General features: G+C 34.8%; 1 protein-coding gene across 3 annotated transcripts in view; it reads left to right on the top strand.

The window, feature by feature from the left end:
- Positions 1-253: 253 nt before the first annotated feature.
- Positions 254-18,639, top strand: part of MYO3A (myosin IIIA) — a 102,850-nt gene continuing 84,464 nt past the window's right edge. Inside the window, exons 1-4 of one of the 3 annotated variants that reach the window (XM_087918527.1) lie at positions 254-766; positions 1,691-1,786; positions 13,861-14,002; positions 17,198-17,363. In XM_087918527.1, coding sequence (XP_087774653.1) covers positions 17,314-17,363 — 50 coding nt within the window. In that variant the 5' untranslated portion in view covers positions 254-766; positions 1,691-1,786; positions 13,861-14,002; positions 17,198-17,313. Of the gene's footprint in view, positions 767-1,252; positions 1,339-1,690; positions 1,787-13,860; positions 14,003-17,197; positions 17,364-18,639 lie in introns of those variants that run through there. The other 2 variants (XM_087918526.1, XM_087918528.1) reach the window with 2 other exon arrangements.

The following is an 18,639-nucleotide window of genomic DNA, read 5'->3' as shown; positions in this document are numbered from 1 at the left end:
GTCAAGAGACATGCATGTGACTTAACCACAAAAATTCTGAGCTCAGTTATGATTACACACACACACACACACACACACACACACACACACACTGTATTAGTCACAGTGCATTTTGAATACATAGTGGAAAAAAGACTCTTGAGACTTTAACAAGGTTGCTATAAGAGAACAAAGCTATTAGTATCTAGTTGTTCTGTTTCAGATACCACAACGTTTCTTCCTCATCCTCATGGAGAGGATATGTGGCATCTCTTACAATTCTGCAGACAAACAGTGTTTATGTGCCATGTCCTGAATAGAAGGAAGTGCCATAATCTTTTCTGCCATCCTCTCTACTGTCTACACATCCTTGCTGTCTATGAGGACTAAATTTAAGTCTGGGGTTATGTCCTATTGTGCTAAACATTGTCTCCTCTTAAGAGAGCTGAGTAATTTTAAGTGGCTTTTTCAGCTGTCTTATTGATGTAAATACTTATTGAATATTTATTCTTTATACGTAGTGATATGTCTGATCATTACTGCTGAGCATTTGAAAATAGTTGAGGGATTGAGAAATATTTTTCCCAATTTTTTTTTACTATAGTCACACAGGTCTGGGACTGACTTTTTGAAAGTGTTTTTGAGGAGGGGAAAAATGAATGAATATACCATTGTTTATTTTGTACATAATGCTCTAATGACAAGTAGAAAAACTTGTTGAAATAGTACATCTACTGGCATGTATTCATTTAACACGATCGAAGTTTCTTAAACTAGGTATTAAATTGTAAGTATTGTTTACTTTTTCCTCTTAATGTAGTTGCTGTGAATTATATGTGAATGGAAGCTGTCTTTGGGCTGGAAATAGCATGTAAGGTGTTTCCAACCTATACCCAGAACTGCATATCTGTTGTCCTGGTGTGTACTAGAAAAACAACCAGGTGACTTAATTTCTCCTTTCCCTGACAAACTGCTGTTACTGGTTTATGGGTATTAAGCATATTTACCAAGGTTACATATATCTCTAACTGGATAGAGCGCTTTTTCTTTTTTCTTTTATTTAGGTGAGAAATTATGCAATTTTATATACAGAGATGTATGTCCCCATGATTTTATCAATCCTTTTTTCACGTAAGTAAAATTTCTCGCAACAAAGCCAACTCAATAATATTTGTTACATCAGTAATTGCAGTGCCCATGGGCTTTGTAAGTAAATCACACTCCATACTAAAACAGCTGTCCATTCTAATCCAAGGTTTGCTTGTACCTATTATTTTTACAGAAGCTGAGACTGGAACCTTTATAGATAGCTTCTTCATTCTTCTCTTAAAACTACCTATAATAGATTGTAGAGTCACTGTAAGATTGGAGGTTCTTTTGTTTGGGGAACTTAGTTATAATTTTTAATATATTAATGATATTTAAATGTTGAATGTATAACTATTCTTTACATGATAGTAATAAATACTAAGGCGTGGTGTATGTGGGAAACATGTACTTTCAAGAAATTATTGAAGCTGATAATAAGGGATGTATATCAGCTACAGTTGGAAGATCAGATATTCCGTATTCTAAGAAGAATAGAAAGCTGAACTAATTGGAAATATCCTCTCCAAAATAAATTTAGGAGTAAATAAGCTTACTAATATTTTGTCCATGCTATCTGTTGTAGATAACAAGTTAATTAGTTAAGAGAAACTCTTTTTTTCAGGGATACCAGCATTTGCCTGAAAACAAGATTATTCACGGTGATATTAAAGCAAATAATATTATCCTAACCACTGAAGGAGTTAAGTACTGGATTTTGGTAAGTTGTGGTTCTTTATACCTAGAAGTGTCATTATTTTCTTTTTAAAAAATTACAGTGTGAACAGCAGTAAATTTAGGGACTTAAATTAATGTATTTTAACAATTTGTCTATCATGCTACCTACAAATTGAGGGAGTGGTGGATTGCATATTAGTAATTTTAATGAGATTATTTAAAATATTGTCCCAAACAAAATAATACTTGTTTTAATATATTCAAATTTCTCATTTTCTTCTGGTGATAGAAAATACTTCTGGTCTGCTGAATACAATGTTTTTCTGATCTGTTGAATGAACCTGTTTTGCAATATAGGATTTTTCTGCATATGTTTGTAGAAGAGTCCATATATGTAAAGACTCACAAAGATTCTAGTATGACTGGGATATGATAGCCTAGAAAAGAAAGTATATAGTGTATGTATAGATTCCATACATGGTATATTTTCTTTTCTAGGATATCACATTCTTTTCCCAGTCATACTTGTACCTTTGTGATCATCAAAATCATAATAATTAATGGCATCCGCATTTGGCAAAACCGTGTTCTCAGATTTTTAGCTATCTCCACTCGGGTTTTTAAAGGTGCATTCATAACATGCTAGACCTTTCTTCTCTTGCTGGTTACGCACAGATGTTTTTCTAAACAGCAGTGGATATGACTACCGCTTCTTTACCTGATGATAAATTGAAACAATTTCTGCAGAAGGAGAAAATGCATCCTCTTTCCAAATCTTTTGTCTGACATATATCTTGTGTTGTTTCTATGATTTTTGTATTGTTCTTTGTTTTCAGACATGTTAATGTTACCTGCCGAAAGTCACTGGTAGTCAGCCAGCATTTAAATTATTATTATTATGAAAACCATAGCTAAGGTTTTGACCACTTGTTCAGGAAGCCTTCAAATTTGCAATGGCACTTAATGAGGGGGTACTTACAGCTTGGAGTTCCAGCTGTCACAGCAGCCATGCAGTTGTGTTTGTGATTTCCAATATTTCCTGACAAGCAAATTTCCCACAATATTTTCCCACAAGCAAAATCAGTGGGGAAGCTGGCAGAAAAATGGAAGTCATGGTCACATGAAGTTTCACTTAACAATCCATGTAGTGCTTATTTAACAACCTGAACTGGGACTGCCAGAACTACGATTGCTAAGTAGTGCAGTTATGTGATGTCATAGTTTCAATAAAGGAGATATTTGTAGCCCAAGGTTGAAACAAGGGATTCTTGATGCTCTCTGAGCTTGGCTGTTTTCCTGCAAACATTTCATTACTGAAATTGCATAATATCATCAATGCTAGAGGTCACAGTTTATGATTGTATCACTTAACAATGGCAATAGTCCCAATACCTGTCATAACCTAAGATTATCTGTTGTGTCAAAAGTTACTGGTTACATCATTCTAGGTAGCATTTTGCTTATTCATACTTTATTGAATAAACTAGCTTTCTCTGTTTACCTAACAGGTTAAGTCAGGCATGGTTAAAAAAATATAAAGCCTGCCACATCCTTTTTCTCTCTTCTCACCCAATTTCCTTTCTGAATTCATACATGGCATTTTGGTAGGTTGGGAAGCAAAACAGATCTCTTAATCCATACAGAAAAGTATAGCACTCATTTTACTTTTATCCCTCAGGCCTATAACCAGCCACACAAGCCCAAAGCATCCCTCAAGCTGACAGAAATTACAGTAAATATACTGTTTGCTTGAGAATAGAAGTTACACTTTGAAACAAAGCAAGGGCATTATTGTCTAATCCAGTGATTCTAGGATTGATTAAACTGACTAATAGTGGGTATCAGGATTTTACAACTGAACTTTTGAAACCCTGCTTGAATTAAACTATGAGTTTTGTGCTCGACATTTCTTTTTTGTTTTTCTAAATGATTAATGCTCTCATTTATTAGGAATAATTTAGTTTAGGAAAGAAAGGTAGTGATATTTTATTATGTAACATTTAAAAAATTATAGAATTTGATGCATTTTAATTGACAACTACAATACAGTCTCTCCCTTAAAGTGGGATACAATCTCTCCCTTAAAAGATCATCCCCTTGTCAGAATAATTCCATTGTTATCATCTTCTGAAGCCACTGATGAGACACCATTTGGGTCTCCATGGAAAAACTATTCCTTAGGGAAATTTATTGTTGGATAGCACCCAGTCAGGTGGGGAGGAGGGATCAAGCACACAGTTAGCCTGGAGTCAGTGTGCAACCACTAAAAGGCTAGGACTGATCCCCCTATGTTCCTTGGAGCCTTTTCTAATCATTTCCAAATATAGGTTTCCAGACAGATTCTGTACTATAGGCAGAAGAAAATAATGGTAGCTAGCTTGACTTTTGCACATGTGGGTCTTGTGGTCATGCAATTTATTCAAAATATTGAAAAATAAAGTTTCCTAATCTCTTCTCCCTAAATCTCACATGGAGATGGGAAGGCACTTTTCATTCTAATGTCAGTCCATACACTATCCATTTCAACTGAAACAGACAATTCTGAAATTAGCAGGACGCCAAGCTATGACGATATTGCGCTTTAAATTGTACTCATAAACCAGCACAGACATTGTATTGTATGATTCTGCTGGCTCTCACTTGCTGGAAAATGGGATGGTGCATTTTGTATCAGTTGCAGTTCCAGCTGTTCTTTAAAGACAACTGCTGTAGATCACATTGCTATAATACATTATAAACATGACTGGTTCACTGCACCAAATAAAATATCACAAATAGAGGTTACCATAATTAAATGCTGTTGGTAGAGTTACAGGAAGTCTTCAACTTAATAGCAGTTGCTTCATGATTGTTCAGAGTTACAATGGACTACTGAAAAGATACAACCTGATTCCAAAGTTACAATGGTCATCTCTCCCAGTCACATGACTACATGTCGTGTGCTCAGGAACCAACCTACATTTTTGATCATTTGCAGCATCCTTCTGTCATGTGACTATGATTTATGATATTTTGCCAATTTTCAGCAAAACTGGCCCATAGTGAACAAGGGGTTCACTTAATGACTGTGGCCTTCACTAATTGACCACCACAAATAATGTCAATTATGGTTGTAAGTTGATAATTACCTGTATTTTCATTTATTATTAACTTTATGGAACCGTTATTCTGATTTGTTGCAATATTTTTAAATAAAATAATAGTTCTACAAATATTCAGGCAACTGAATCACAAAATATAAGGGAGCAAAGTTGATTCCATTTTAATCATATACATCGACTATAAAACATGTAAATACAAATCTGTACATCACTGCACATATCCTTTTGTAGATTTAGAGGCACCTCTGTAATAATTGTTGGTTTACATTCCTCAAATAGGAGCTTTAGTGTAACTCAATTTTAAAAATCTGCCCATACACAGAACCAGCATAATACATGTGCTTGAAATTTCTCAGGATTCCTCTTTAGGGATAATATTTTTTACATTTTATTCAATTTTCCCATAACCACAATTTTCATTGATAGGCAGAGAGGCACACTAATTTAAAAAAAAATTTTTTTAATAAGGTTCTCATTCATTCTGATCCACATCTGATGACTTTTGATTATCTAAACCAAATAGAGCAGTTTCCTGATATTTACAAATATTCTTGCTATGTATACTTAAATCTGTATGTTCAAAATTAGATATACATTTTTTGAACCTTTTCTGATCTTTTATGTTAGAGTCTTACAGTATTTATGTATTATTGTCTCCTCACAGTTTTCCATAGTTTCGAATTCTATACTTACTTAGTCACTCCCTTAACTTCATTTTTATTCACCCAGTTTGAGTTATGAAGGGTTTATTATGATTATTTGAATTGTGTCAATGTTTAATGCATAGGATGTAGCATATAGAAAACAATAGTCATAAATAATTTGAGCATTTTAATTAAATAATTAATTCAACTTGATCCATTTAATTTTATTTTCTATCTCATAATGTGCTTCGGGTCTTTGGGTTTTCTATCTCATAATATGCTTCATAAGCTACAAAATAATGTATGAGAAACAAATAACTCATTGCTAATCACATGATCGTGATTTATCATGCTTTTTTTTTTGCCCAAAACCAGTGTTTACTTCAGGTTGCTGGCAAAAAAATTCCCATTGCAGAAACTGGTTTCACTTTATGGCCACTGCACAAAAGGCAGAGTCAGGTGCAGCATAAGGTGACCCGCTTAACAACTAACCCAATTTATGATCATAATACTGGGCTCAGTTATGGGTGTAAGTCAAGGATTACTTGTAAAAGCTCATGTTCAGTCTCTATTTAATCTAGTTCAGGGGTGCCAAACAAAGTTTTCAGCTGCCGTGGCCTCCTCCAGCATGCTGCCAGCTGCCACCTAGTTGTAGATCAGCACCCGGTCAGCCTGGGCTGACCACGAACTGGCCCTTTGCTCTTTCCAGGGTGGCCAGGGTGTTTTCAGATCTAAGTACCCTGCGGGCCAGATCTGGCCCACAGGCCTTGAGTTTGACGCCCTTGATCTATGGTTGTTCTTCCTTTGCATGATCATGCACTGTCTCTTACTTGCTTATATATGTACTAAAGTAGAAGTAACTTAATTTGTCATTCCAGATTTGCCCAGTATCTAATTTTACTGATCTTAAGATTACTTTGGTTTTTATAGCCAGAGAAGGAAGAAAGCACCTAAGCGTTTGAAGAAGTGTGGTGGTTCCTAGTTGTAAATCAAGTCAATGATTTAATTAGTTAATGAAAAATTGACATTAACGGTGCAAGATAAGACTAAGAATTACCTACAAGCATTAAAGTTAGACAAATTATCAAAGTTAGACAGTGAGCTGTTGCAAGCCAAAGTCCAAGCATATGAAATGTTTGTTTTGCGAACATTTACTTTGCTTTGTCCACCCTAAAATTCTAGGAACTCATAAGTGAATCCTCCGCAAAGTAGAAGAGCATCAAATGAGAACAAGGCATTTTGAAATGCATTTCAATCTAGGACTTAATTTTCGGTATCTGAATGGAATTTGTAGTCCTTTCACACATTTACAAAAACCAGCCCAGATTCCTTATTCCTTCTTCATTTCAGCTGCCTAACAGTATATTGTTATTGTTGTTGTTGTTATTGTTGTTGTTGTTATCATTGTTGTTATTGTTGTTGTTATCATTATTGTTGTTATTGTTGTTATTATTGTTGTTGTTATGGTTCAATGTACAGTCAGCCAGATATTCAGTCTGAATTTGGCATTTTTGTCCATCTATCAAGTGCTATCAAGGACCTGGGATTGGCAAATATGAATTATTGTTGATGTTACAGCTATTGTTGCAGAATGTAAACTGCTTTTAGCAATTGACTAATGATGAATTTGTCTATGCCAACAATGTTCAAGTGGTGCTTCTTTAGGGGCACAAGTGGGGATTGCACCAGACACTTCTTACTATTGGTACAACCTTTGCTTTCTTTTGCCTCAGTCATTCGATTTCTATTTGCAAGTCTTGATATTTTGTTATCTTCTCAATTATTTTATTACATAATTATTGATGGCAAAAAAGCATTTGTGAGCTATTGGAAATTTTACAGACATTCCTGTACATCCTGGTCTACTTTATGTACACCCTTAAGCTAAAAAATTAGCTACCCAAACAAAAACGGACAGTTTTATTGTAGTGTCAAGCAGCATGACTAAACCAGAGGCTTAAACTCAGCAGTGAGTCATTTCTGAAAAAGAAAGGCAAGATAATTGGTTTTTTATCTAGAAATTTTGACATTGGCATGACACAAGTATTGAAGCATACTGAATTTACTGAACTGAAATAATTTATTTAAGGAACTTGTGGAACCTAAAGCCAAATTAGATGTAATATATGCAAACTTTTGCATGAGATTTAGGTGACTGCCACATTTATGAAAAACAAGCAAAATGGAAGATAAAACTGCTTCATCCCAATCAGTTTGCGAAATTAAAAAGATTGACATGTTAAAACAAAACACACTAGGAAGAAAGAAGAGATTCAATTTTTTTGATTTCCTTTATCTCTTCTCTTATACTGTTACCTCATGTTCTATATTGCTGAATCCTCTATAATATGTATCTTTTCCCTTATATAAAATTATTTAGAATAGAATAGAATTCTTTACTGGCCAAGCATGATTGGACACAAAAGGAATTTGTCTTTGGTGCGTATGCTCTCAGTGTACATAAAGGAAAACAAATATATTCATTAAGAATCATAAGATACAACACTTAGGGATAATCATGGCATTTTCATAACGGCAGATATTTCTTCATAGATCAGCAAAGTAATGACAAATTAAACATGGCTCCTTCAATCTTACTTTACACTTCAAGCTCTTAAGCAAGTTATATTATTATATCCTGCAAAATATGGGAAAAATAGCTTCTGTCTGGTATGGTGTTTAGCACTCTTATTAAATGATAGTCCATTTATTATATCGGATATTTCTACAATAGAAGATGTTTTGAACAAGATGTTTTCAAAATATTCTCTATCTGGAAGCAGCAATAGAATTCAGAATATTGCTTCACAATTTTATGAGATCATTCTGTAAAAGATTTCATCTGAAATAACTTAAAATGAAGAAATGTTTCTCTACATCACACAGTTCAATATTCAGATTGAGTCAGAAAATGAATTAATAGTTGCTTATAAATTAATAGTCTGATTATGTTAACATGTGTTAGTAAATGATTTTCTTTGCAAATTGTTTCTTTGAAGCTTCATGTAAAAGTAGTTTAGCCCACTTACACAAATGTTTGGATTTGGTTCTATTCATGTAATGTACTAAAAATGTTTTATCTTTGTAAAATTTAATTAAGTCCTTTTTATCACTGGACAAGGTTTTTCCAAATTAAATGCCCTTCAGATGTGTTAGCCTATACTTTGTTTAGTTACCAGTCAGTATTGCTTTTAATGATAATAGCTGTAAAAAAGAGATTAAGGTTCCCCCTGTCCAGCCATACGCAACTCTAGGGGGAGGTGCTTATCTCAGTTTCTTAGACAAGGGAACCAATGTTGCCCGAAGACATTTCCGTGGTCATATGACCGGCATAACTATCTGCTGCGGCACATAGAATAGCAATAGCACTTAGACTTATATACCGTTTTATAGTGCTTTGTAGCCCTCTCTAAGCAGTTTACAGAGTCAGCCTATTGCCCCCAACAATTTGGGTCCTCATTTTACCACCTTGGAAGGATGGAAAGCTGAATCAACTTTGAGCCTGATGAGATTCAATCTGCCAAATTGCAGGCAGATGGCTGCGCCACCAAGGCTGAAATGATACCTATTTATCCAGGCGTATTTTCATGCCTTCAAACCCCTAGGTGGGCAGCAAGTGGAGCAGGTAACAAGAGGTCATCCCATTGTGCGGAGTTCGAGTCCCAAATCCAGCCTTTCAGCTTTTCAGCTGACAAGCTCAACATCATTGATCGCTGAGCCATTGTGCCCCTTTGATATCAGCTGAGGATAATCCGGAAACTCTAGATCTGCTCATCAGAAGGAACCAAAGGGTTAATGCCTTACAGATAGTTAATATATACATGTAGTCCTCAGTTAGTGGCTACTCTGTTTAGAAACCATTCGAACTTTTGACAGCGCTAAAGAGGAAATTTCACAACTGAACCTTCAACTTATGATGTCTACCATTGTCTCACGATCATATTATTACCATTTGCACACTTCACAACTGGCTTTCAGCAAGCAGAGTCAATGGATACACTGGCTGTAGAATTATAAACCACAATCATGTGGTGTCTCACTTCACAACCATGGTGGAAGTGAGGTTGTAAGTCTATCATGCTTGCTTGATGTCTCACTTAATGACCAAGATATCTAGGAATTTATGGCCCCATTTGTGGTCATAAGCAAGGGCTTCTTGTACTTCCTTGGTAGGAAAAATAATTTCAAAATTATATACCAACCTCTTCTGCTCTCCCACCCCAAGAAAAGCTGTTAGAACATTTGCAACTCTGGCTTCATGCTTGACTGACTAATGAGGTGCAGAAAGAGAACATTGCCAAGTATGACATGACATCGTGATCCTTTGGTAAAAAGCAAGTGCCTTAGGAGATTTCATTCAGCTAATGGTGCAGATTTCAAAAGCCAGCCTGCTACCTCAAGGAAAAGGTTAATAATCATAACTTTGAAAAACAGCCTTAAGGAAATCCATATCCTGCAATTAAAATATAAAACATACATAGTTCTGAACATAAACAATTTTTTATATATTTCCATTATTTCAGGTATTTTTTATTAAAGGAGCAGGATGTGATTTCAGACTGAGCCTCTTCTGCAAATCAGCGTTGGTTTTACGCTTGCTGTTTTCCCTGTAAAGCAATTTATGATAATCAAATCTGACAGTGGAACATAATACAGAATTTCAGCCCTTGCCCTTTTCTTTGATAGGATGGCCCAAATCTGCATCTTGTTGTGTGATTGAAGTTTCTCTCTAGCACATAAGACTGGGTGCTTCTCTGCAGAGCCTGCATTAATGACTTTGTTATAGTTATTAAGACATGGGTTGTGTTATAGTTCAACTGTTGAATCGGGGAGGTGGGTTTTCAGCATTATGGCTTTTATCACTAAATAATATATTTAAAGTGCTCAGGATATTTGTGGAGTCTGGATATAAAAACAGTGTAATAAATAAGGATTTTGCAGCTGTCAGCCTAGATCCGGGGTCCCCAGACTTGGCAACTTTAAGACTTGTGGACTTCAACTCCCAGAATTCTCCAGCTGGCAGTTGAAGTCCACAAGTCTTAAAGTTGTCAAGTTTGGGGTCCCCGGATCTAGATAATAACAGGCAAATTACCTTATGATCACTTGACCACCCATTTCTGACAGAAATAGACCACAAAAAATGAAAAAAATAATCCAATTTTCACACACACCACATCTTTTTGATGAATGAGAATTTAGTAAATATGTTTTTCATACTTGGGTTCCAAGTAAACCTTGTAAATCGTATAAAACTTATTGGAGATTTTGTTTTGGGAAGAGGATGGCTTCAAGTCACTTTTTTACTAGGCTACCTGGTCTAGTCCCTCCGTTTTTCTTGGCAAGGTATTTTTTTTTGAGGTGGTTTGCCATTGCCTCCTTCCTTGGGCTAAGAGAGAGTGACTGGTCACCCAGCTGGCTTTGTGTCTAAAGCAGAACTAGAACTCACAGACTTGATTTCTAATCTATTTGGCTGTCAAAACTTATTGTGATTCCATATTAATAAATTGGTAAGGCAGATTCTCTGAAAATAAACTGGCCTTCATATTTTGTCAGTTGCCAGAAGGCATTGGTTAAAGTATATTTGCAGAATGTATTTACAAATCTGTGTATTGTAAACATGTAAGATGTCTTTTTGCTTAGTTTTCTTGCAATATTTTTGTCATTTTTAAAATATTATTTTATTAGTGGAAGAGCAAAGTTAAAAATTGAAATTGGTAAAATATTAGCCAGTGTCACCTGGGTGCACAGTCTGTAGCATGTCTCAGAGTTTTCTGCATCTTTGTAGATAGAGAAGAATGTACTCTGCAAATATATCAGTGTGATAAGTATTCCTTGAAAACGATTAATACAGTTGAAAGTTCCAGGCTGTGCATTTTATATAAATAAACTTTCTGTTACATCCTAATTTTCAATCTGTCATCCTAGTAGAATTTGGGTTGTAATTGTTATAACAGCAGTTACCCGTTAAGAGGAGTCTTGGTGAGTGTCATATGCTTTTCTTTAAAAACTGTCAGTAGTACTTTTTTTTAAAAGGAATTGATTTCTAATATTTTTCAAAATTGCCATGAAATGAACATTTAATAGTTGAAGGTGAGATTTCCCCTCCTCCTGACACTGCTATTGTGTCTTTTAATAAAAAAAAAACTCTGCTGAGTTCCTTACAGAAAATAAATATATATATATACTATGATTCATATAAAAAGCTAGTTTGATTCTTTCAGATCCTTGCTGAGATTTCTTGCTGCTAAGAAAAGGATGTGATAATAACTGTAATCATCCATCTGAAAACCTTGCAGTTGGATTGCTTCTAAAAACCTAATTTACAACTAAATATTAACCCCTTTCGAGTCACTGGCAGAGGAAAAAATGCAAAATGGTAAGAAAAGTTTGCCATCATACAGTGTGAGATATCTGGCAGAAAACTGCAAATGCTACTACAATTTGGAGAGTCCTTGGTGCTGTCTAATCTTGATTGTTTGCTTGCAGATGTTTCATTATTCAACTACATAACTAACATCCGCAAACAAACAGCCAAGACCAGAGAGCATTAAGCGCTCCACATGAGCTAGTTATTCTCTTCTATTGATGCTATTAGAAGAAATGCTTTACAGATACAGTTTAATAGAGTTGGAAGAGACCTTTTAGGTCATCTAGTCTAACCCACTACCCAAGCAGACCCTACACTGTTTCTGACAGATGGCAGTCTAGTCTCTTCTTGAAAGCTTCCAGTGATGAAGCACCCACAACTTCTGAAGGCAAGCTGATCAATTGATTGATTGCTCTCACTGTCAGAAAATTTCTCCTTATTTCCAGGTTGACTCTCTCCTTGCTCAGTTTCCATTCATTATTCTTTGGCTGGCCTTTAGGTGCTTTTGAAAATAGCTTGATCTCCTCCTCTCTGTGGCAGCCCCTCAAATATTGGAACACTGCTATCATGTCTTCCCTGGTCCTTCTCTTCACTAGACTAGCCATGCCCAGTTCCTGTAACCGTTCATCATATGTTTTAGCCTTCAGTCCCCTAATCATCTTGGTTCCTCTTCTCTGCACTCTTTCTAGAGTCTCAACATCTTTTGTGGGATTCAATTAATAGCTATCATTATGGGATGGATGGCTACAAACCATCTACAAAAATGTGATGCTCTAGAAATGCTTTGTGTATCATCACCTGCCCAGATCTACAATATGCGTCAATGTTAGCAAGAAAGAATATTTTCTTAGGCCCTTCTGTGGGTCCCAAGATGTACTGCTACAGTTTAAGATGAGGAATTGACAATTCAACAGTTCATCAACTCACTTACCGATTTATCTTATTTTCAGCTATATAACTGGCTGAGTCCCTTTTTATAATGTGATAAAGAGTCTCTTTAAGTACTTATTCATATGTGAAGTGCCTTACTAGAGCTTTTTCAATTATTGCCCATAGCTGGTGTGTGAATAGACTTGATATCAAAGCCTACATTGAATCTTGAAATGTATGCACCTGGTCTTGAAGAAAAGGATTTAAGTGGTGTTTAGATGCTCTTTTGCAATACATGGAAAAAAGAAGAAGTTTTCCCTCTGCCATCTGATATCAATGCAATATAGACCTATGATAAGTGATTCTGTGGTTTCATAGCAGCCATTTTCAGCAAAATTATCAAATGTTATTCTCAGGCACTAAGGAAAATTAAATGTTTTCAATACTTAGCATTTCAGAATTGTTTCTATCTTTTAGGTAGTGGCATAAAAATCTTTATAGATGTCTGTAAAAGTTTTAAATTTTTAAAAAACAAACAGCATGATTGAAGATAGAATGGATTGTCAGATCTCTTTCTGAATCAGTATCAGTTTCATTTGTGTTTATTCATATATATGTTATATTTCTGGATCAGTCTTGCGCATGTAAACATAAATATTTGCATTTTACATACAAACATATCTTGTCACAAAATATCTACTTTAAAGATTATTTTTGAAATGTTTTAACCTATAATATGTATTTTATGCACACATTTTATTGCACATTATTGCACATTGTAGCTATCATATATTTTGACTGAGTTTTTTGTTGAGATTTATACCATTTGAGAATATGCAAAAACTGATGGATAGATTTTTTAACCATTTAGTCTTTCCCAATCTGATAAATTCAAGATTTCTTGAAATTTATCTCACATGGTTTCCACCAGAATAGCCACCAAATTATTGGGAATTTAGGACTGAAATATCTAAAATATCTCAAGGCATTGGATACTTTAAGATTAGTTTGAGGAATGCAAAGAAAGTTGAAGCAAATAAATGCAAAGTGAATGAGGACTTGAGTATTTTTAGACCTTTCCCAAGGGACTTCTAACCAGTTCTTATTTGTTTATTCATCTACTTTATCTCAACAGGTGCTTGCGTGCAAGCAATAGCAAGATACTGCTTATGATGCTTGATCTGAAGAATGGGCTCTGGGGATTAAAACTGTATAGGTGATGGAAACCCACCTTTGGCTAATTTGCATCCCATGAGAATTTGTTTCTGAATACAAAGGTAAGGACTTAATGAAACTGATCTATGTTTTGGGTTTTTTGACAGTTGTAATAGCACTGAAAGAAAAAGTCAGAGAAAATATTTTCTCAACCAAATGCACAGTTCTTAAGAATGTCACAGCCCATTACCTCACTAACTGGAAATTCATGGAATCCTGCATTAAAGTGGACATAAATGAAAAGCCCTGAGTCAAGGATAGACTTCCTTTTGCTGATTACAGTCTCCATCATCAGCTGGCATGATAAGGTTAACAGGATTTGTTATCCGACAAAAACAACATTTGATAGTTTAAGATGGGAAAAACTGAATCTATGCTTTCATAATCTGTGGTTGTGCTTTTCCACAACACAAGACATCTGGAAATAACAGTATCTTTTCTCTGAAGAGCTCAAGGTTTAAATAGGTATACTCTAATTATGGGATGCAGTGTTTCATAATTAACATTTTATAATTTGATTTTCAAATTAAAATTATAAAATGTTTTTATAAATTAAAATCACTTTGTCTAAATTATACATGTATTGGCGGTGTTAGAGGAATGTTATAATTCAGTGATGTGTTCCTATTGCCTTGTTATTAAATAAATCACTTTTATATTACTATAGCAAAAAGTAGGACTTATAGAATGCTACTTTCAGATGTGTCTGTAGGAAATAAACCTTTCCCCATTATATTTTGATATAAGCATCTGAAGTTGTATTGGCCTTCATTTTCTTTTCTTTTCTTCCTTTTCAACTTCACTGCAGGTAGATGGGGGCAGAATCTATCTGCTTTCAGATACCTTTCATTTATTTATTTGAAAACAAGTACAAAATCTTAAGACATTAAAACATTAAATATTAAAATAAACAGAGATTAAATACATTAAAAACCAAAAGACACCAGAGTCGGGTGGGATGTTCTTCTAAGTCCATTAACCAATTCCAGCATGGGACATCCTCATCAGGGTTCCAGACCAAATGCCAGAATCAGGCATTGAGGTTCTGTCCGAAGGTTAAGAGTGTAGGGCCAGATGTTACCTCAAGGGGTACAATGGGGATAGGAGGCATGGCAGAAAGGCCCTTCAGGATGGCACCAGCTGGGGGACAATGGTGTAAGGATGTAAATGGTAAATTGGATTAATGTCTAGATTAATGAAAAGGAAAAGGGTGACATGATAATAGTCTTCCAATATCTAAGGGGCTGTCACAAAGAAGAGAGGGTCAATTTATTCTCCAAAGCAACTAAAGGTAGGACAAGAAGCAGTCACTAATCAAGTAGAGAATCAACCTAAAACTAAGAAGGAATTTCTTGACATTTGGAACAATTAATCAGTGGAACAGTTTGCCTCCAGAGTTGTGGATACTCCAACACTGGAAGTTTTCAAGAAGTGATTGGACAATTATTTTCTAAAATGGTATAGGTTTTCCTGCCTGAGCAAGGGGTTGGGTTAGAAGACCAACAAAATTCCCTTCCTATTCTGTAATTCTGTTAAATGAGATTGTAAAGGATATAAATCTTTTGAAGTAGAGACTTGCCTAATCTTTTATCTGTGAATCCCAAATATATATTAATAACATATTTCTTGTTATTTCATCTAGTACTGGAAAAATCCAGATTATTAGATTATCAAAAATTCTATATTAGTCAATAGATTAGGGTAGTATTTCTCAACCTCAGCAATTTTAAGAGATATGGACTTCAACTCCCAAAATTCCCCAATCAGATTTCTAGCCAGGAAATTCTGGGAGTTGAAGTCCACACATTTTAATGTTGAGGTTTAAAATACTGTTTTAGAATATGGTCTTCAACTTGATTATAAGTAAATATCTTTTTCTCTCAATCTGATAGAATACAAAGAACTATTAATCTGGTAGCTTTTAGGATTACAGGGAGCTTAAATGATACACAAATAAATAAGTCATCAATCATATTTATGGTATAGTATATTGTTAGCTTTGTAACCTTAAGGCAATGAGTGCTGAATTCTACTTTTCTACAAGAGCTCCTTATAAATAAGAGGAAATCAATTTGTAATTAGTCTTGCAAATTCATTACTCAGTTTGACTACTCACATTTTAATGGGGGGGGGGCTAGCTTCAGGCCTATTGTGTTAACATGTTAACTCGTTTTAGTGCCATCTTCTACAAGAATTCATCTCCAGGATTATGGCAGCAGGCAATATGGTCAGTTGAATTCAATGATTTTATCAGTAAGTGAATGATAGATCATTTTTAAAAAGCAATATATACATATGTACATAATATGTACATAATCATTGAAAATGTTTTGGTAATATTTTTGCTTGCTATAACACCTGCCTATTATCCTTGTTAATAAAGGATTTTCCCTACAGGGTATACACCAGAATGATTTTAGGACAATAGTTATTTCATATATTTCTATTCAATCTTTCTTTTATCATGCTAATATAAGTGGGATCCATCAGTCCTTCAGTCTGATGAAATGACCTATTCCAGATCTGCTTAGCTTTTTCAAGATGTCTAGATTATGTACCCATACCCTGTACCTCCCTTGATCCTGTGGCTTTAATCTTAAGTAGCCTTCTGCCCTGATAGAAAATAATGTGGAGAGATTTAAACCCTCCTTCTCAAAGTAATCACCCAGGTGATTCCAAAGGGACTCCTGTTCTTATACATCAGATTTTCAGAAGAATTAATGAACTCCAATGCCAATCTTCCTGCTGATGGAAACCTCACATAGGCATTGTAAGGTCTCAGTCTATTTGAAGGAGCAAATAATGCTTATTGGCCATATAATAGTACATGCAACATTGTAAGTAGGCAGAGATATAGCCTGATTTCTAAAGCAATTAGGTAGTCCTTGACTTACAATTGATCATTAGTGACCCATTCAGAATTATAACAGAGCCTTCAAAAGGTACTTACAACCTGATTTCAAAGTTACTCTGAGAACAAGCAGAAATGAATTCAGAAAGGCTGATGATTCTATTAAAATATTCAGTGAGAAGACAGTAGTAGGACTTCTGCACATTGTGGTTCTTTCCCAAATCCTTTCATTGCTTTTTCAAATGTAACCTTGTATATGTAAAATATGTCAGATTGACAATAAAGCTAAGTTATGGGGGAAAAATTCCATATTCTAGTCCTATACCTACGTGGAATCAAGCACCCCTTCTTGCCCTCATATCATCTTGTCCTACTTCAAGATATTTCCTAGAAATTGTTCTTTTAGCCAAATTCAGGTGTTCAACCAAAGATTATGAAAAGGACCCCGGAGTGATTGACCAACCGCAGCACAATTTTGTGAAGCAGGTGGAAGACAAAGAATATATCCAGCAAATACAACTGATGGAGTCTATTAATAATCACCAGCAGATGGGTGTTCCTGAAAAAGCAAGGTAATTTTTGTAGCAAAATACATTTTAAGATCATTTAATTTAATTTTGACAAGTAAGCTTTAACTAGCTAATATTTCCATGAAATGAATAATGGAGGTGAGATATTATCCAAAATTTGCCTTAGGGATAAAAAAAAAATCCCAAGATATGTTTTCTATCATTTTAAGAGAGGACAAACAAAATTAGGATATAAAACCTAAAACAGCTGTTATAAAAACTAAAAATATTTCTAAACTCTTCCTACCCCATGAAATCCAGAAATAGAGGAAAATTCAAGCCCCACTCTGCCCCCTAGAGTTACTTTTGCATTGGACAGCCAGATAAATGTATTTAATAAATAAATAATCAAATAAAATGTTTGTGATGCAGTCCTGATCCCTTCCATCGTCATGTACACCACCATTGTTTTGGCCTAAACTTGCAGTATTGGTGAATCTGAATAAAGGTATGAGATTTTGGAGCCTGCTTGCCCAAATATGTGAACAATCTTGCTGGAATGCCCTTAAATTCTAATTCATCCCTTAAAGATCAAAGATATGTAAAGATGTGCAATCAAAGATCTTTAAGGTCTACAAAAAGAAAGATGCAGCCAATTTTCTTCTAGCTGTCCACTAGAATTCTCCTTGTTCCTCTGACTAAATGTTGATTACGTATTTTTTTCCCATCTGACATAATTGATTCTTGATCTCTATGATCCTCCCCAAAAAGTGGTCATAATCAGTTTTTAAACAGGAGGAGGAAATATTTTTTCTTTGTAATCTGCTCTTTGCTATTTCATTGAGGAGATCAGGAGATCTGTATGGTACAGACAGAAGTTTTTCTGAATATGAGAATTTAAAAAAAAAATTAAAGATCAAAAACTCTATTCACTTAATGTACATTTAGGAAAACACTTTCTCATTCAAAATAAGACCATCATATCCATCTTTGAACTGTTTAATAATTATATTGTTTTCTTTGGTAATGTCTTCTAGTGTTCTGCTTTACATATACATTCAACTTCAAATTCGCACCCCACCTTTTAGCAAGGATAATCAGACAACTTGTTCTTCTTCTCTAAACTTGATCTGAACATTTCAGCAGTTTCTATCTTTTCTAGCAAACCCCATAACGCCAAACCCATAGAAGAATGTGAGAAAGGTCATAAAGAAATAAAGCTTATAATCCAAAATGTAGCTTCTACTGTACTGAGAAAAGGTGGTGTGAGACTTTTGTTAACACCACCATTTACCTTCACAATTTACAGAAACCTAATATTTCAACATGCATAACATAA

This window comes from Pseudonaja textilis, chromosome Z (assembly GCF_049901715.1).
Source record: "Pseudonaja textilis isolate UNSWEBS1 chromosome Z, rPseTex1.2, whole genome shotgun sequence".
NCBI classification, from domain to species: Eukaryota; Metazoa; Chordata; class Lepidosauria; order Squamata; family Elapidae; genus Pseudonaja; species Pseudonaja textilis.
Note: the sequence above shows the minus strand (reverse complement) of the source record. Positions and strands in the feature narration are given on the sequence as shown.